General features: G+C 38.1%; 1 protein-coding gene across 11 annotated transcripts in view; it reads left to right on the top strand.

Moving 5' to 3' along the window:
• TUT7 (terminal uridylyl transferase 7) overlaps nucleotides 1-20,763 on the top strand; it is a 60,430-nt gene that overhangs the window by 13,313 nt on the left and 26,354 nt on the right. For 10 of the 11 annotated variants that reach the window (XM_082469566.1, XM_082469568.1, XM_082469561.1 and 7 more), the window contains exons 9-17: nucleotides 8-134; nucleotides 2,209-2,328; nucleotides 8,535-8,687; nucleotides 11,570-11,750; nucleotides 13,179-14,278; nucleotides 14,691-14,841; nucleotides 15,919-16,005; nucleotides 16,612-16,712; nucleotides 18,405-18,462. In XM_082469566.1, the coding sequence (XP_082325692.1) occupies nucleotides 8-134; nucleotides 2,209-2,328; nucleotides 8,535-8,687; nucleotides 11,570-11,750; nucleotides 13,179-14,278; nucleotides 14,691-14,841; nucleotides 15,919-16,005; nucleotides 16,612-16,712; nucleotides 18,405-18,462 (2,078 nt within the window). The remainder of the gene's footprint in view (nucleotides 1-7; nucleotides 135-2,208; nucleotides 2,329-8,534; nucleotides 8,688-11,569; nucleotides 11,751-13,178; nucleotides 14,279-14,690; nucleotides 14,842-15,918; nucleotides 16,006-16,611; nucleotides 16,713-18,404; nucleotides 18,463-20,763) is intronic. The other variant, XM_082469564.1, reaches the window with a different exon arrangement.

Raw genomic sequence — 20,763 nt, 5'->3', positions numbered from 1 at the left:
CTACCAGTGGTCTTCTTTGTAAAGTGAGTGCAGGAAATGAAAATGCTTGTCTGACAACAAATCATTTAACTGCACTTGGAAAACTAGAATCAAAGCTGGTTCCTTTGGTGATTGCATTTAGGTACTGGGCAAAGGTAGGTTTGAGTTCTTTAAATGAATGCACATTCTATGTGTGCATAAGCAGTATGCTTTGATTTTTACATGGTTCATTTAATCTTAAATGTTTGGATGCATATTTATAGACATCAAGGGAGTTGGCATCTGAGTATTAGAACAGAAATTTTAATGTGTACAGAAAGAAAAACTCAGTTTCTATTTCACTATGACATATTGCTCAAAAGATCAAAATGCTTTATGATGCTTATTAAAAATTAGTTTTGTAAGTCAAATCCCAGAGTTATGGCCCAGGTGTTTACATTTTTTTTTCTTTTCTTTGTAGTTCTGATCCCTCACCAAACAAAAGTAAAATTTTGATGGTTTAAAAAATACCTAGAAAGCTATTTCCATATATTTGTTAGTGGAAGCAAGCAGCTGGCATTTCAGTGATGTGTCCTAAATCTAACATTACTCTCATCAGCTGGAGGCAAATTCAAAAACACATAGTTTGAATAACAGCAGAAGAGAATTCTGTCAGTCCCTCTCCTGTTTCCCCCTTTCTAGTGGTAGAATGGCACTCCTTTTACCCTCAGAAAAATGCAACTCTCCCAGAATCTTATTTTTTTGTACAAGTCTATCTCAAACCATAATTCTTTCCATGTTAACTGTGTAGCAGGGATTTCTATGGATTTCTCAGCTGACATCCTTGGAAGCAAGTTCACTTTATTGCATGAATTTATAAGGTTGTCTGTGCTTGATCAACTTCACTAGCTAAAGCCCCCCATCCCTTAGTCTCTGTTTGGGGCTGGATCTTGTTCACGTTGTCCTGCTCAATTAAGAGAGACAAAATTACGCTGCTTAAAGATTCTTGATGTAGGTTGTCTGGAAAACCTGATAAAAACGTGTGTGGATTAAGGGAAATTATGGCCACCAGTGAAAAGTCAGTTTAGAGCACAGGACTCCCACAAGTGGGTTAAGAAATCATTTTCTGCAGATCAAGAAAATATACTCATCACAATATTCCTACCTTTGTACCATATGAATCAAATACACTGTAAATAAACCAGGTCTTTGCTGAGGAAAAAACAATGTCTAAAAGCATTTATAAATGAAGCTGCAGTTTCATAAGATGAATCTCATCAATAGTAAGTACATTACTCTCATGTGACCCACCAAGTGTTTACATTTTAACTAGTTCCCGGAAGTGATTTCTCAGGCACAGGAAAGTTTGAGATAAAGCTTCTCATACCATTTCCAGTAATATACCCAGAGACTCCCAAAAAATGAAAGCCACTATCTAATCTTGCTTTACATTTCTACAGTGTTTTAAATATGGTATCCTATTGAAATGCTCAAATAAGCATGAGAGCATCTAACACTTACCCAAAATGTCAGGTCCCATCATGATTATAAAATTGAGATTCTGTGTAGAGAAAAGCCAAAGCTTTACCGATTAAGACATGGCAGTAACAATACGTAGTTCCTGTTGCTTGGGTCCAGGACCCAGCAGGGACAGAGGATGTCCCACTCTTAACTGGGTGAATTGATAATCACAATGTGCTATCCTTTGAAAGCAGCCTCCTACTTCATCACTAAGTAGGCCATGCTTTCTAAGTTGTTATTTCTGCCAGCGCTAATGAGTTTGCCTACATTCTCCCCTAATCACCTTTCTGACCAAAGCATGCATTTTCAAGGTAGTAGCTAAGGGTGAGGGGACCATTAAACTGAGCAAAGCCGGTTGGCTTACAGTTGGAATTGAACCATCATTTTGACTTCATTAACAAGTTTTTGAACCAAGTGAATGGATTTACCATGGATATCAAAAAAATAAAACAGCAAATGTTATTTTTAGGGCCCTTCACAAATGAGTTTAGTTAACAAAATGAAAAATTTGAAATTGAAACTGTCACTCAAAACCACAATATGTGGTTACCCCAAAAGTACAAGGAAGTACTTTGTCACTGTGGAGTTTCATTTGGAGGGGTAAATCATTTGACACACGGAAATGAAGTAACGGGTTTTAGACCAAATTGCGTAAATGACAAGTTTACAAAAGAATGTACTTTTAGACAAGTACAAAAGAATGCTTATCCTCTTTTCTCTCATTTGTAGCTTTGCAGTATAGATCGCCCTGAAGAAGGAGGTTTGCCACCTTATGTGTTTGCCCTGATGGCCATTTTCTTTCTTCAACAGAGGAAAGAACCCCTTCTGCCTGTTTATCTAGGATCATGGGTATAAAACTTTTTTGCTTATATAGCTGATACTGATTTTATTACAGGGCCACAATCCCTTGTGTATAATTTCAGAGTCTAAAAACCTAACCAGAACTGACATGAATTTATTTATCCTACTATTGTGAATATTCATACCTTTCACTGCTGAAATATTAATGTATTTGACTCAGGATGCTGCCCTGTACTCTGCTTAGGGACACTGTTACTTTTCTAAACTGAAAAAACTTTTTTTTTTTTTTGAAAAAACTCTTGATTTATGGAACACATGATCTTGAGGTTTTCAGACAAGAGAATGTGAGCCTATATTATCATTTGGTACACACTTTCTTTGGGTACAGTTTTATAATTTGATACTTGAATTTATATATCACCTCCAGACAGACTGTAGGAAGCTTTTGGTTCTCTATCACTTACTTTCTATTTCTAGTCTTTTACCCCGTTCCCTGTGAAACAAAAGAAAATATAAGTGCTGAAATTGCTACCTATACCACAAGATGCAGAACTTAGTAGTCACCTCTTGAATAATATTTTGCTATAATCTTTAAGATGAATTAGACTTCAGTAATGTGACCATTCTTTCTTTCTGGATAAATTAAAGTTGAGCTGATTTATTCAAATAGTAAGATTTGAGAAGAAGCCATCTCAAAATCAAAATGAAGTTATTCTCATTCTCTTGGAAACCTCACTGTTAATCCCTAGGTGTTTATCTTGATAAAAATCTTATGTGTACACTTACTTTATAAAAAGGCTCACTGGGTGAAAGCTTACTTTGGTACATCCAGTATTTTAACTAGTCTTCTTAGCGTATGCAGGATTCTCGTCATTTAAGGAGAAGATGTTCTAGAGCAGTAGCCCTTAATTATGGGTCTATTAAAAAAAAATAAGATTTTAAGGAATTTTTTCTTTATACTTAGTAAGTTGAGAATTAAGCAGGGACCTTTGTCTGCCAGGCCCTGAGAATAAAGACTAAAGTAGAATAAGTCCTATATAAACTCTGTCTTGGCATTAGGAATTGCAGTCCGCTGTGCTGCGACCCAGTTGCCTAAAGGGAGCTCTCTTTGTGCTTGTGATACTGAAATGAAAAAATTCAGGGTATCCTTGCTAGTCTATTCTCCTGGTAGAAAAAAGGGTGAGAGAACAAAGTCAACCCTTTGTTGATAAATAACCGTTTTCATCAGAGCCAAATAGGATTCTGTGAAAGTCTTTGAAGTTTTCTTTTCACTTTGATCCAAGATAGACAGGAGTTTAAGATGGAACCAAACCAGTTGGACTCCTATGCCAAACAAAAAGCCTTAGAAGAGGTTAGATACATTGCCATACTCACTAATGTCTTAGTAAAATCTGCCTTTTCTTGTGTCCTCATCATCTCTAAAGTAGGCATCTGTCACTGATGTGGGGATGCAGTAAAAAAAAATAAATAAAGTGCTTCTATTCTGGTGATGGGATTCTCCTCAGGATTTGCTTAAGAGTAGCATGAATACCCTTTCCTATGGCCAGTGTATTATTTCCTCGGCAGTAGTACTGGAAGTTCTCTAAGGTGACACAGAATTTGGTTTTGATTATACCATTTATTTATTTAAGATTTAATAACAGAACAAGTATGTGGTGGCCAAATACTAGATTGAATTCTGTGTATCAAATACGGCAAACTCTGCTGCCTGAACCAAAGTGATCTGTAGCTTTCAGCATTTTAAACTAGTCAAGTATCAGTGTGCTGGCTTCTGCTAGGGTCTTTAAGTCAAAAATGTGAAGCAAGTGAGAGAAAAGAAATTCAGTGCCTTGTTCATGCCAGATATTTTATATCACTATTTCTGCAGAAAATCTATTGAGAACCTCAAAATTCTGTGCATGAAAGTATCTAAACTGTTAACTCCTTCAAAATTTTTAAAGCACTCTGTATGTTAGTCATTGTACTAGGCCCTGAAGGTAATACACAGATGAATAAGACTAAATTCTCTGTCAAGAAGTTTAGAGTATTGTATCTCTGTGCTCAGATCTGTGTTTTCAAAAATCTTTCAGCCATTCTCTCCCAACCTACTCAGATGTCTTCCATGTTGGAGATTATCTCTCTGACCTTTTACTCCCAATTAAAATTCCCATTTATTATCATTAGATATTGATATGTGAGTTGTGAATGATGAATAGGCTTAACCCTGTGTTCTTAGCATCTTTTATCCCCTACAACAATATTTTACTAGTCTCCTAGTAGATATTATTTGGAATCTTCCTTATTTTAGATTATGTAAACGTAACCCTTAGGAAACAGTTATTTACACTTTAAAAATGCCAGATAATATAGTAGAAAGAAGAGTAGTGTTAAAGTTTGGCAGCCCTGAGATTCACCCAGGATTTGCCACTTAAATCCTTGTGACCTTGAACAGGTTATTTAATCTCTGAGCCTTGGTGAAAGACTCATCTGCAAACTTTTGAAATGAGATCAGGAATGTAGAGTTCCTGGAACTCTACAGGTAGGAGAACAGATGTAGTCCTTTTCCCCTTCAATAGAAAGGCAAGTTCCACTTACGGTATGTAGGCGTGAACTCCTAAAACAAGTGATCCTTCTGGAAATAACAGCTATAAATTCTCAACAAAATACATAAAACAACAACGTGAAGGCTCTGGAGACTGAACAAATGCAAACAGACTTTGGAGAGAAGTCAAAACCTGTAGCAAGTGACTCAAAACAGAGTGAGTTTCTGTTTTTCAGTGGCTTTACCCCTGAAGGCAACCCTGGTAGAAAAACCAGTCCTCTTTCTGGCCAGAGGAACTAAGGCCACCAGATAATAAGGGGAAGAAAAAACAGAAAGGGAAGAGATAGAGAAGTGGAACCCTTAATTCTGTGTGGGAACTCAGTACATCACTGACTGACTTCTGAACCAGTCCAGCATGCCATATAAGGAGATTGGAAGTCATTACTCTACCCTCACAAAAAGAAAAAAACTGAACATGCTGAAAATCAACAACTCTTTTTAGATCCACCAGAGAATTGAGGTCATGGGGAAAACCACTGCCCCCAAAATTGGAGAGACAGGCAAATATATAACTTGTCAGAGCAGAAGCCCAGGAACAGAATCCTGCCCATGGAATGGCCACCAGGATAGGAAAACATGGACTCTGATTCTGGAGGCTCAGTTTGGATAAGCTTGAAAGTGAAAAACAATAGGGGGGCCAGTCTTAGGGGGCTGATTTCATGAGTTTTATCTCCAAAAATGCCCACCAGGTTCTCAGAGTAAAGATCTAAGAAAAATCCCCTTTGAGGGAAAAGCTAGCCATTTTGAAATTGCCTGGAGTATTCTGCTGTTAGAAACAAAAGCCTGCCCTCAAGGGAAACTGTCTTACCAGAGCCTAACCACCTTGAGTTTTATCAGGGCCTAACTGACCTGGGGAAAGGAAAAGTACCAACTCCAACCCTCTGTAGTTTCCGGTCTCACCTCAGGTGGGCAGGACTGAGAAGCACTTTGTGAAGGTCACAGCCCAGGACGACAGTCTCACTACAAGACTGAGACCTGAACATAGGACTATAGAATGCTTCCCCTCCCCTCACACCTTACTACAGCATCATTAGGCCTCCAGTGTAATAATGGGATTACAACAGACAGACCTCATATAAGAAGAAATCTCTCGGGAAACCCAAAAGCAATACAGGAGACAAAAACAAGGATACCAGCATAAGTTATAGCCCCTTGACATCTACAGCTACAACAAACAGTACATAGCCTGACTCCTAGCCAGGTAAAAGAAAACCTCACACCACAGGCCTATCTTTTACCCAGCTTTCCACAAAAAAATAACAAGGCATACTAAAAGTCAAAAAACATAGTTTGAAGAAACAGAGCAAACATTGGAATTATCAGACCAGGAATTTAAAAAACAAGAATATGCTAAGGGCTCTAAAGGAAAAAATGGTCAACATGCAAAAACAAATAGGTAATATAAGCTGAGAGATGAAAACTCGAGGAAAGAATCAAACGGAAATACTAAAAATCAAAACTAACAAAAATGAAGAATGCCTTTGATGGATTCATCAGGAAACTGGACAAAGCTAGGGAAAAAATCAGTGAGCTTTATTCAATGGAAACGTCTCAAACAAAAGCAAAGAGGAACAAAAGAATGAAAAAGAAATGGAACAGAATAGCTAAGAACTGTAGGACAATTACTAAGGGTTGTAATGTATGTATAATGGGAATACCTGGAGAAGAAGAAAGAGAAAGAAACAGAAGAAACGGTTGAAGTAATAATGACTGAGAATTTTTAAAATAAATGACAGACCTATAAACCATACAGGTGAAGCAAACTGGAAACAGTTAAGAGCCAAGGCTTACTAAACTGAGCTGAGGTTGGAGCTGCTGTCTACCAGAGATGTGACAATCTGCATTTTGTCTAAGCGAGTTAATTACCTATAAAACAAAAGTAGCTACACGTATTGGAGTAACATAAAGAATCCAGAATTTTCACAATACATTATAGTATCCCAATATCCAGAATACAATCCAAAAATACTCAACAATACAAAGAGCCAAGAAAATGGGACACACGCTCAAGGGAAAAGAAATCAACAGATGCCAAGCCCAAGATAAGATATCAAAGACTTTAAAAGCAGTTATTATAACTGCTCCATGAGACAAAGGAAATAAATACACTTGCAATAATTTGAAGAGATAGAGAATATCAGCCAGAGAATTAGGAAATGTAAAGAGAACCAAATGGAAATTTTAGAAGTGAAAGATACATTATTTTAAATTAAAAAAGTTTACTGGATGGGCATCATAGCAGAGTGGAGGTGACATAGGAAAGAGTCAGTAGATATGAAAATAGATAAGTAGAAACTAAAGAAGAAAAAGAAAAAAGTTTGAAAAAAAAAAAATAAGCCTCAGGGACTTGTGGAACAATTTCAGAAAAATCTAACCTAGGGGTAGTTTGAGCCCCAGAAGGAGAGGAGCAAGAGAAGGAGATAGAAAAAAATAAAGTTTCACAAATTTGATAAAAAGACAAACTTACAGTCTCAATAAGCCAAGTAAACCTCAAGTAAGATAAATTCAAAGAGAAGCATGCTTAGCACATCATAGTCAGACTGCTGAAAACCAAAAATAAAGAGCAAAACTCAAAAGCAGCCGGAGAAACACCTTACATAAGATGAGAAAGGTAAATAAGTACATGTCAAGTGGCAGTAATTCTCTGAGGAAAAATAAACCAGGGTAGGAACGACAGAGAGTGAAAGAGGAGGAGTTATTTAGAGTCAAAGATACTTGAGCAGAGCCTGAATGTGTTCCTCACTGCATGAGTTAGCTGATTTAGGGAGAAGAGCCTTCCAGGCAGAGGGAATAGCAGGTGTCAGCTCCAAGCCAGGAGGACAGATCGAGAAGATGGGTCAGAGAAGTAGCAAAGGACCAGATTCCCTAGGCCCTAGAAAAGACTGAATTTCATCCTGAGTAAGAAGGAAACTGTCATGAGCAGGGGAGTGACATGATGTCTTCTGTTTTAGGACTGCTCTGTCTGCTAAACCAAAGAAGTAGTCCATTTGATGTGGAAATACATTGGGGAACAGGGGCTACCACAGACACACCCCACCCCACAATTCATTATGTACATTAACCTGTCTAAAAGGCTGTGATAAATCCCTTTGTACCTACAGTAAAGAAATCTGTTCACATTTGTTCCACACTTCTTAGACCTTTTGAGCCTAGACTTTTCTTTAGCATCTTAACAATGTCAAAAGAGACACTTTATATTGATTAAACACTTACTATATGCCATACCCTGTATCTGAATGCTTTGTGTCCATTATTTTATTCCATAACTATCCCATGAAGGAGATTCTAGTGTTATCCCTTTTTACAGGAGCCTGAAACCTAAAGAAAATGAGGACCTTACTGAAGGTCTCACAGCTAGTACATGAGGGAGTGAGATTTGGGCCCAGGTGGTTTTATTCCAGAACCATGACTTTAGGCCTAGGCCATGTTGCCTTCTCTTAGACTATTTACTAAAGAATTATTTCCAAAAATCACCAATTCTTTTGCAAATCAAAACCTTGATTTTTCCTTTAAATTTACAGATGTCTCAAAGATACTCCTTTTATAAAAAAAATACCTTTTATATTTTCAGTGAACTAAAGTATGTTACTTTTCATTTCTTCCAGGATTAATATGCTCTGATTGATATAAAATCGTTTCTGCCTTATAATAGTATGTGTCTAATTTTTCCCAGATTGAAGGATTCTCGTTAAACAAACTGGGGAATTTCAACCTTAAAGAAATTCAGAAAGACTCTGTTGTCTGGGAGTACACTGATAATGCTGCAGGGGACGCAGCCTCAGCAAAAGAAGAGGCACCAAAAGAAATGCCCTTTAAAAGGGGACAGGTCTGTTCTCCCTTGTTTCTAGTTTTACCGTCTATTTTTAATTTGTTGTTAATTATGGAGTTTATGAGTTACTCAGTCTTCCTCTCTTCTTTCCTCAACTATCTTAACTATTTCGTGGCTGTTTCATTTCCTAGTCTATTCAGTCCTTTGAATAGACAAGTAATGAGAAAAGGTAAAATTCAAATCATTGAATCCACAGTTATTTATGTGGTTTCTTCTGTGTGCAAGGTGCTATGAAAAAGGCTGAGAATTCAAAGATAAATTCCCATCTGTCCTCTAAGAGCTTAGGTCTTAGATAGTATTATGAGGTTTAAATATCTGAAAAGTTAACTAACCTCAAATTACTAAAATAACAGTGACTAAGTCTGTGGTCTAGTGTACTTGTCCATATCCATACCATTAGGGGTGGGCAGGAGAATTTATGCACAAGGAAAGAATTGCCATTAGAATTTCAAACAAAAATCTGAACAATGTAATTATACTAGTAATAACAATAGGATTCTGACCCAAATTGGTAAATGGTCCTTGACTCCATGAGCTTCCCCATAACCCTTTGGGGTAAAATGACAGTAACACCCACAAAATGCTTCTGAGACCTGGATTCTAATCCTAGCTCTTCACAAACAGGTCATGTCACTCTTTTAGTCCTTATTTACTCATGCCTAAAATGAGGAGATAATGGTGAATCATATGTTCTCCAGGTGTGTTTTCTGGAATCCTTGAGAGTTGAGGGGAAGAGGGTGGGGGTGGCACTCTACCCCTGCTGCTGCCGGAACACGCTGCTGTTATCAGTTTTCTATTTGGGGTTCCAGGAGTGGCTGAAAGCACAGGCTGTGGAGCCAGAATATTTGAATTTACAAATACAAATGCAGCTCTCCCACTTCCTAGCTGTGTGTCTTTGGGCAGGTGACTTAATCTTTCTGTGCCCCAGTTTCCTCACCTGTGAATGGGGATGATACTGGTACCCTCTCATAGAGTCACTGACTTACAGAATGCTTCACCCGGTGCCGAGCATGTGGTGAGCGCTCAGTAAACGCTAGTTGCTAGTCCTATTTTATTTGAGAAAGAAAGTGTTCCCTACGTTAAAAAAGCAGAAACAACAACAACAACAAGTGTAAGCACCACTAGTCTAGATATGTCAAAGGTCTCTTAAGTTCCATGTTATGATATTATCAAGTCATTTCAGTGAGATGCTTAAAAATCCTTAGTAATGGTGAATATATGGATAAAGAGGTGAGATCTAATGAAGCTTTCCATTTCTGGGGGTTTCTTTGTGTCCTCAACTATAGTGTGTGGGACCTAGACAACTTCCATTTTTAATCAGTTTTGCTTTGTAAGTCCACCTAATAACTTTATCTTATTTCACAGAACCTTTGTGGTTAAGATTTAGTGAATAAGTATGTGGCATTAATAAAATACCATACCACTTGTTTTGAAGCTTGATATAATAAAGTACGATTGGAAACAAATTTGTATACCCTAGAAGGAAAAGCTGTTGCTGAAAGTCCAATTAAATACTTTATCTTTACGTTTGAATGCTAATTGGAGAGATAAATCATGCTGCCACTTCTGAAATTGAGACCTCGACAGCGTCGAAATTGCGTGGTGTGGTGAAAGAACACTGGACTGGGATCTGGAGACATTGTCCTCATTTTGCTCCTGACGAGCATTGGGACCTTTGACAAGTCACTCTTTGGACTTCAGTTCCTTCTCTTGTAGCATATGGGAGTTGAACTAGATTACCTCGTAAGAGCATCTTACAGTTGTGACATTGTTTCAATGGTATATGGATTTCTTGTATTTAAAAAGACTATACCTAAATGAAAAAATACAGAGAGCAACCAGTCTGCCAGATGCTTTCCCTTGTTTCTGATTTAATCCTCATAACTATCCTGTGTTATAGGTGGTATCATCCCTACTCTGCAGATAATGGTAGCGACCATTTTTTGAACATGTGTGCCAGGCACTGTGCTAAGCTCTTAACAGACACTCTCTCACTCAGTCCTCCCAACAACCCTATGAGGTGGGTACTGTGATCCCCATTGTTCAGATGAGGAAACTGAGGCTTAGTTAGACAGCTTATATACCTTCACCAGGATCAGACACAGCCAGTAAATGGCAGAGCTGGATTTGAAAGCTAAGCATGTCCCACTCCAAAGCCAGTTCTCTTAGCCTCTGTGTTATACTGCCAGTCCAAGAAAGAAGAAGCTAAGTCACAGAGCAGTTAAGATCTGTGAAGTGGCAAAATTGTATTTGGACCCATTTTTTTCTTTTCTAAGTCCTTTGTACTTTCCACTATATTCCATCACAGTATGTCCCAACTTGTCATGAGTCTGTGAGTGGAAAACTTAGTATTATTTTCTGATACCAAGAGTTATTTATTTGACTTTAAAATCAGTTGCTACTGGCAGATTCAATGAACTTAATGTAGCTTCTCAGAGCAAGTGAGAGGAGTGTTTTTCCTTTTGCTCTGTGCCTCTAGCTGCAGCCCGTTTCTGTGTGTAACTGTGTAAAGGCACCCTCCAGAGGCAGGAACAGGGAGAGCTCAGTGCCGAGAGTAGTAGCAATCAGGGCACAGTTCTCTCCACCTGCCCTTAAGACTTCAAAATAAGGAGTGCTGCCTGGTTACATAAAACTGCCTGTCTATTCCTATGACAATGACTAGATTTTAACATACTTTAATCCTGGGAGTTCAGTGAAGGAATGCTGCTTTCCCACAATCAAAATAGAACCTAGAATGTGGTTATCTAGATAGGCTGTCAAATTCATATCTTTGCTAAGGTTTTTCAGATTTTTTAAATTTGATGCTTGAATGATCTCTTATTTTTCAGATTGTACTGACATCTGAAATAACCTGTATGTTTTCTCTTTGCTGTTAATAGGTATCATTAATATTTGATTTAAAACACCAGCCTTCAGTACCAGTTGGACAGCTCTGGGTGGAATTGCTTCGATTCTATGCTTTAGAATTTAATTTGGCTGATTTAGTGATAAGCATCCGTGTCAAAGAATCGGTATCTCGTGAATCAAAGGATTGGCCCAAAAAGCGCATTGCCATTGAAGGTACCTCAAAATGTTTATCTTTAATTTCCCCACCCCACCTTTTTTTTAAGGTGTCAGTCTAACAGCATGCTTTTTATTTCAGTCTTTTTTCAGCTCCTACATGTAAGGTAGGCCTGACCCCAAAAGTGAAATAGATAGCTAGAATCTTGCATGTGTTACAGTGAGTCATTCCAAGGGACCAAATTGTTCATCCTGGGTTTTTTAAGTGCTGCAGTAAAACATCTTAATCACTTAAGCAACTAAAAGAATGGCTGGCTGTGTCCTTATTTTCTTTGTAAATAGCTTAACAACTTTAAATGCTTAAAAAGTCTTTTCCGAGTGATGTGTAAATCCCGCTTTCCTCTTTGCTGTTCTCATTTCTGGATTTTTGGATTCACTCCTTTCATGGATTGTTGTTGATGTTGCTTAGTTTTACAAAGGTTGAGGAAAAAACCTTTTCTCATGAAAAATAACATTCTTCATTGGATTCCTCTCCATAGAGAAAAAGGATAGTTATTTTTGGAATATCTGCAATAACATTTAGAACTTATTCATAAAAACACCTTTTCTCTTAAAAAAAACACTTGAACTCTTAAATGAGTTAAGGTTCATTTAACTGAAACCATTGTATAAAAGACATACTGATGTGCCCTGTAGATTTCATTAAATGTACGAGATCTTCTCAGCTTTACAAAGTCAGGAGGTGGAAACCCCACTAGAAATCTTAATTCTCCTCCTTCAGATAATTTAAAGAACCTCCTAAATGGAATTCTCTTATTTTTGCTTGATTTTTTTCAAGCCTTATATTGCATAAGAGGGTTTTTTGCATTTTGCATAAATTCTGTGTGCAGTCATGGGGATCTCACATTTTTAAACCCTCCCCTGCAGTTTCTCTGGCTCAGCTCTTCTGGCCAATTGCCTAACCTGCTGGAGTTCTAGGGGAGGAGAAAAGATTGAGAGAAGTGGTGTCTCCTCCTGGTGCCTCCCTCTCGCCCCTGAATTCAGTCCAGCCAGTTCAGTGATGGGGCGTCCCAGGGCAGAAGAGTGGAGGTAAGCTCTACAAACCGCAGGGCCTGGCTGAGTGGGGAGGCTGAGCACTCAGCAGAGCCTGGCGGGAAGACCTCGCTTCCCGAGGGCACAAGAGCCACACTGATGACTGATGACATCTTTTTTTTTTTTTTTTTTTTTTTTTACCTCCGCAGTCACAGAACAGAATAGGGAAGGGGTACTGGTTCTGAACAGAATGGGTTCTCTTCAGAGAGAAGATGTTTAAGAAAGCATTTCTTTTCGTTTTTAAACTGTATCTTCTTACTCCCCATCCCCAGTTTTTTAAAAAGCATATGATACATGATAAATTTTACTGTTGCTTACTTGTTGTCTTTATCTATAGCAGGCTAATTTTTAAAACATGAAGTGTATGAAGTAGCAGATTTTTTTTTTTCATTACAGATCCCTACTCTGTTAAAAGAAATGTGGCAAGGACCCTAAATAATCAACCTGTGTTTGAATATATACTTCATTGTTTAAGGACAACGTATAAATATTTTGCTCTTCCACACAAACTTACAAAATCCAGCCTTCCAAAGCCTCTGAGTACTGATACCTGTACTTCCAAACATTCTAAAGAAGTAGCAAAACGTGATCCAGATGTACAAGCAGAAGGTGATAAACTCAAAACCTCAGTTTTGGCTCAAGGTCCTGGTGCTGCCAGTTTAACTGCAAGCACCTGCAAGGTACAGTCACTGACTCTTAAAGAGACCGCTGAAAGCTTTGAAAGCCCATCAACAGGGGAAATGGGAAACACACACGTCAGTGTCCACCTGGAAAACTCAGACTGTATCAAGGCAGAGGTCACTTGTGATGACTCTGAGCATGTTAAAGTACATCATCAAGAAACAAGAAGTAAAGATGAGAAAGAAAAATGTGGACTGGAGGGCAAGCATCCTTTGACTGCTGGTGATCAAGCTTTAAGTAGTAGCAGATGTGGAGAGCTTGTCATCTGCGGCCGCCCAGGAAATAGCGAGACTGATGGCACTTTGGATTTAAAAGGCTTCGAAAATCCTACAGCTAAAGAGTCTGACGAATTTGCTACTGTAGCTGACAAGGCTGATGTTGATGAAGAAAGCATTGAAGGTACAGATGAACTTGGAGATGCTCTAAGCCACTTTACCCCTTCAAGAAAGGACCAGACATCGGGAGTCATTCACTCTGATGAAGAAGAGGAGGAGGAAGAGGAGGAGGAGGAAGAACCCAGGCTCTCCATTTCCCGAAGGGAAGATGAGGGTGACGTGGCTAATGAAGATGAGTTAGACAACACCTACACTGGATCAGGGGATGAGGATGCCCTGTCTGAAGAGGACGAGGAATTTGGTGGATCTGCTAAGCGTGAAGACTTGAAAGAATGTGGAAAACACCAGGTGGATGGAAATCTATTAATGGAACTTAATAAAATCAGTCTTAAAGAAGAAAATGTATGTGAGGAAAATTCAACTGCGGATCACTCTGATTTCTTCTATGAATTTAGTAAACTCACCTTCACCAAAGGCAAGGTAATCAGTGCCACTCCTAGACATGGCACTAGGAGACTTGAAAGAGTTTTAATGCATGTACTTTCGACTTTTGTGTACTAAAACAGGGCTCTCCCCTCTTGGTAGTGGTTAACAAGTTGCTCTTTCACTCCAGGGCAACCACTAGGTCCACTTCCCTCCTTAATCTCCTAGGAATTTTCAGAGGAGAAGAGTAATGCTGTTGGTAGTAAAAATAACTGCCTTTTTCTCCTGAGTGTACCAAAAGGGTGTCCCCATCTCAGATACTTTGGAGTGGCCACACCATTATATTTTCATTCCTTTGGAATGTGAGAAGTAGAATGTGTACTTTGGAAAAAAGATTCAAGACCCCTTTATTTGGTAAATAAAGTTTTATCTTAAATCTTATATTATTTGCTTTGCTGTCTTCCTGCAGTCTCCTACAGTAGTATGCAGTTTATGCAAACGAGAGGGTCACCTAAAGAAGGACTGTCCTGAAGACTTCAAAAGAATCCAGCTGGAACCTTTGCCACCATTAACACCCAAATTTTCAAATATCTTAGATCAAGTTTGCATTCAGTGTTATAGTAAGTTATTAACATTTCTTTTGATTTGTCAGAATATGAAATTGGCATTTTCTCAAGAGTTACCTGAATCACTAGCCTGTTAGCTTCGTTATAGATAGGGGCTAAGTCTGCTCCATTCCCCATTGTATCCACAGTGCTCTATGTATCCTGTTCCATTTGGGACACGCAATAAAAAATTGTTAAAGAAAGACACGGAGGGAGGATCTTTTAAGTCTTAAGACTGGAGTACTATCATTTCCTGACTGGTATTCCCTGAAATGTTTTTCTGCGTGCCTGCCATTAATCGTATTTCGTCACAGGAAGTATTCCATAGGTCAAGTAGGGAATAACTATATCCTGCCCCCTCCCGTAGAGGTTTTCAGGGCACATTAGCATAATAAAGTCTTCTGAGAAATGCTATGGTAAAGAACTTATTTAACTCTTTAGTCTTATGTAACTCTTTTCCAAAATTTGAGCATAGAATACTTTTTAATTAATGCTAATTAATAACCTTTATAACAGCCCTTTAAGGAACACCAGTTTGGGGAAGTGTTGGTATACAGAGATATAAAGTTCTACAAGAAAAAACATTCGATGGAGAGGCATGGCAGCTGCTTAGAGTGGAAGAATGTGATACATCACATTGCTGCACCTTGAGATGTCTGTCTGTGCCAGAAAACACTTATTCTTAATTAGGGATTTCTTTTTTAAACCTCTTCAGAGAGTGTAAGTGATAAAAGAAAACTATTGGTTCTCTTTAGAAAAAATACATAGATATGCACATGCTCACAAACTATTGTGTTCACCCTCTGGGAGAGTTCCCTGAAGGCTGCCTTCATAGGGCTCTGGGTCTCTGTGAACCCAGGAGCAGAACCCTTGTTCAGACTGGTTTACATCTCAGGAGCAGTTCTTGGTGATAGACTCTTTCAAAAGGCATCTTTATTTTACATTGCTTAATGCTGTCTACTGAGAAGACACACAAAATTTACAGTTTTCTTTATTTTCTTTTTAAAGCCAGGTAGGTTTTATTTAAAAATATAGTTTTTCAGAGAATGTGAACAATCTTTGTTTCTGAATGTATCTGTTTATTTTAAACAGAGGATTTTTCTCCAACTATTTTAGAAGATCAAGCACGTGAACATATTCGGCAAAACCTAGAAAGTTTCATAAGACAAGAGTTTCCAGGTAAATAATTTTTTACCTTTAGGAAAAGAAAGTGTGACTTTCCTTCAGAATGAGTACATGTGTTACAACAACATTAATTTTGAGACTAAGAAAGCAGTCTTGCAGTGATGGTGGGGACAGGGCTTCAGTTGTTTTGTGATATACCTAGGGTGGTTTTTGGTCTTCCCAAGCCTAGTTTGCCAATAGAAAAGACAGACGCAGTGTAGTATTTTGCTTAGCAGATACCACAAGTGAACTTCATTTAGTATTAGGTTTAGAGTCAAAGTTCAGACCTGTAAAAAGTGAATTTATTTAGAAAGTAGTAAGCTTACATTATTAAATGTGCTGAGATGATCCACATTTTCCTTGAAATGTCCTTGCATTTAAGAAGAAAGTGGCATTTGATAATCTTTCATGTCTTCTATAGCTTGTATTTATTTATTTATAGTAAATTTTGAGAGAAAGTAATTTATAATAAATGACTAGTTAATAAAAGAACATAATTATAATGAGATTGTTATAGGACAGTTAACAACTGGGTATTTTTGATTCATGAGAGAGTTGTTTCGATCAGAAAATTAAATGTACTCAGGTAATTAGGTATGACTTTTCATATATCCCTAACAGGAACTAAACTGAGCTTGTTTGGCTCCTCCAAAAATGGATTTGGGTTCAAACAGAGTGACCTTGACGTCTGTATGACAATTAATGGACTTGAAACTGCTGAGGTACAGTGACCACGTAAAACTTCCATTTGCTGTGGAGTGTGATTTGACAATCTTGACTGACAATACAGCATGGTATTTTCCAAATTTATCAAGGTGTATCATACGGAGTATGCCATTTGGCACAGTCTGTCTGGTCAAGTAACTTAGAAGTTGAGAAGTGAATGTGAGGAGTAGAAAGGCTTCTGCTTGCAACTTGTAGTACAAATTAGATTTGAAAGCAACATCTGGGAATTCTACAAAGCCAAACCAGCCTGTCTAGTGTCCCATCGGCGTAGCCGCTAGGCTGACTCAGGTACATAAATAAACCAACGTAAGGTTTTCTGAGAAGTTTTTTAGTAGGCAGGCAATGTGGTACAGTGATAGCAGAGTGCTAAACTGAATTCAAGACAGACCTGGTTCTTCAGTCCTTAAACATGTGGTCTTTGGTTGATAATCTCTAATATGGAAGTGAGATCCTCTTGCCTCAGGAGACTGTTGTGCTCATCCGCTTGGATCACGTATGTCAGGAGTCAGGGAACACTATGGCTCGCTGCCTGTGTTGTCAGTATCAGTTTTTATTGGCATACAGCCACACCCCTTCATTTATGTATTGTCTACATCTGCTTTCACTCTGTAACTTCAGGGTTGAGTCCTTGCAACAGGCCATATGGTCCACAAAGCAGAAAAGATTTGCCAGCCCTCATGGATATGAAGGCATTTATAAAATGTGAAATACTTTTGAAAAGGTGTGAAGTCTGAGAAGTACGGAATTTGTTATTTGTCACGGTCCAAGTGCTGTGTGTCCAGAGGAGCGATGCTGCTGCCGCTCAGGATCTTTTCATGCCTGTTTTGAGTTTCAAGTTCTTATCCTTTGAGGATGTATCTGATTTGGGAAGATAGTCGAAAGTTACCTAGCATGACTGTGGTGAATACGGTGGGTAAGCAAGATTGGGTCCAATATAGGGAATGACCTGATTATATCAGGGTGGCCAAGAAGTTCGTTCGGGTGTTCCTGTAATGTTATGGAAAAACCCAAACGAACTTTTTGGCCAACCCAATACATATCACGATTGGATTTTTACATGATTAATAAACTAGTCTTGAGGGCATTTCTAAATTAAATTCCAAATATATTCTGGGAAGTATATAGCCATCAGAAGGACTTAATGTTTCAGCCCAAATGTTTTTAAATGTTTGAAATATTATTCATATTTCCTGTATGACTTTCTTTTTGTGCATTATATTTTTTACTAGTCCTGTGGAGAAATAATCTGAGCTTAATTACTCTCCACAGCACTTCCTCAGCTCTTAATTAAAGTATAATGAAGGTCTACCCGGAATGAATAAGACGGGCCACAGAAACTCCCTCTTATTAATTCTGTCACATAGAGAGTACTTCTGAGTGACATAATTACATAGGGGGGAAAAATGGAGATCCTCGCTGGTTCAGAGACTTTTCTGGAGACACTGATTTCAGCCTTTCTTGTGCCTCCAAGAGCAACCCAATGAGGGTTTCCATATCCTTAGGATATTCCTGTGAATGAGGATTAACGCTCACCTAAAAGGGAAAAATGTATGTAGAATAATTTGAAGTTAATTTTGTTATTTCTGGAGGAAATGGAAACTATAACCAGGTTAGGAACCTGTCTTCCATTTTTGATTCAGTAGTTTGTGCCTTTCTTTGTTTGTTTGTTTGTGCCATTTTTGTTGCAGGGCTTGGACTGTGTAAGAACTATTGAAGAATTGGCAAGAGTCCTCAAAAAACATTCAGGTACCTCTATAAGCTTTTTCTAAAAAATATTTTTGTCTTTTTTATTAGTGTTTTGCATACTTAGAATTTATGAATGCCAATGAAACAGTGTAGTGGCTCATATAACATTTATCGTATTGGTGTCTTTAAAAAAATCTTATGTGATTAAGTATGAAAAACTGAGGAATTGGTTATAATATGTGTGTGCATGTTTTTGCCTCTGTCAGTTTTATTTCAAGACAAAGTATATACCACGCAAGCAATTTTGGGAATCACTTTGCCTTATCAGCATTGTGTAAATCAAAGTGTAGGGGCTGGTAGCAGTGATGTGAAGTGTAGTGGAAAGCACCATGGACTAGGGTGATGGATTGTACTTACAGCTGTTAAGCTGTGTGTGACCCTGAACTAGTATTTACAGCTGTAAAATGTATAGATTCTGTAAATTGTGCGCAGAGCTGAAATGCCATTAACATATTCTCCTGCCTGTCTTTGTCAGAGGCAGCTATGGATGCTGTTAACAGTGAGAGTCTTCTTTTAAAATGTGGTTCATCAAACTTCTGTGCTAAGAGTTGAAAATGACAGTGAGCAAGATATTGTCGTTGCCTTTGTGGAACTTAAAATCCGTGCGCCATCCATGAAAAGCTTTCTTATATCTTAGTCAAGAGTAGACTTAAATTCACAGCGTGGGCATGCACACATACATACGTACATACATACATACACATAAATATGCACCTGGAATGCCCCTTTTTGTTGCATTCTTTTTTTTAATAAATTTATTTATATTTTATTTATTTATTTTTGGCTGCATTGGGTCTTCGTAGCTGCACGTGGGGGCTACTCTTTGTTGCGGTGCACGTGCTTCTCATTGTGGTGGCTTCTCTTGTTGCAGAGCACGGGCTCTAGGTGCGTGAGCTTCAGTAGTTGTGGCGCATGGGCTTAGTTGCGCCGTGGCATTTGGGATCTTCCCACACCAGGGCTTGAACCCGTGTACCCTGCATTGGCAGGCGGATTCTTAACCACTGCACCACCAGGGAAGTCCCTGTTGCATTTTTTATTTCCACGAGTTTAAAGAGGATAGCGTGTTATTTAAATAACAGGGGAAAAAAACTTAATTTTGGTTTATTCCTAATGAAAACCTAGCGCATCAGTATTTTTTTTAATATGCTTTGATATAATTTTTTTGGTCATTGAAATAAGCATTTTGGGAATTTTACCTCTAAAGATCATATGCTTTTTTATTTTTATTTTTGAAGATTATGCAAAGAAACTAAATTGCTAAGCTTCCGTGACTATTAGTTATTTAGTACTGAGCTAGGTTTTGACTTTTGATTTTGAAATAATTTCAAAGTTAAAGGAAAGCAGCAAAAATTGTATGAAGAACTCTGTCTATCCTTCATTCAGATCCACCAGTTGTTAACATTTTACCACATTTGATTGATCATTCTGTCTCTTGTTTGCTCACAATTTTTTTCTGTACCATATGAGATTAAGCTGCAAACATCACGTCCCTTTCCCCTAAATACCTGTGTGTATTTCCTAAGAATGAACCATGTTAAAAATAGGTCATTTTTAGACTAGAAATGACTTTTACATACAGATTACAATGTAATGCAGATTGCATGGAACAAAAATGGGATAATAGCTATAGGACTATGATTAAGAAGGCAGTCTCCCCACGTATTTTATTGGGTACCTGTTATGTGCTCAGCACTGTGTTGGGCACTTAGGGGTGGTAGAAGAATAAGTCTATACAGATATTTGACAGCTTTCAGATCTCAAAGGTAAGATAATCTCACAGGCTATGTAACAATGTGTGGTAGTATTCATTTATTAAAATGAGTTGTAGAAACTACAGCAAGTATTAACTTCTGAGGAGAGAGAGATTCTGGGAAAAGAGTTGGGTAGGGGAGGTTCATGGAAGAGATGGGCTTTTTCTGATCTCAGATGATGATGAACATGATTTGAAAAGGATAGGAAGAGAAGTCATTTCTAAGATGCGTGGATGTGAGTGCGAGAATCACTGTAATATATTTTGTAAGACAGTGAGAAGATTGGTACATTTTGAGAGGAATTTCAAGTGGGAACTATTAGGAGATAAGGTAAAGTCTGTAGATATTTGGAAGCCACTGAACTTTCTTCAGAGGGGAGAAACCCAATAAAAGCAAAACTTAAACTTTTTTAGGGAGCCGATATACTCTTAGGGAAGATATAATCTAAGTGACAGGGCAGAAGGACCTTAACCAGATGCCAGTGATCCTAAAAGGAAAAGAATATGAGAGATTCCAAAGGGAAATTTCCTAGAATTGGAACCTACAAGTA

This window comes from Balaenoptera physalus (genome assembly GCF_965194825.1).
Source record: "Balaenoptera physalus genome assembly, chromosome: 7".
Lineage (NCBI taxonomy): Eukaryota > Metazoa > Chordata > Mammalia > Artiodactyla > Balaenopteridae > Balaenoptera > Balaenoptera physalus.
The sequence above is the reverse complement of the archived record's forward strand: the minus strand, read 5'-3'. Positions and strand labels throughout refer to the sequence as shown.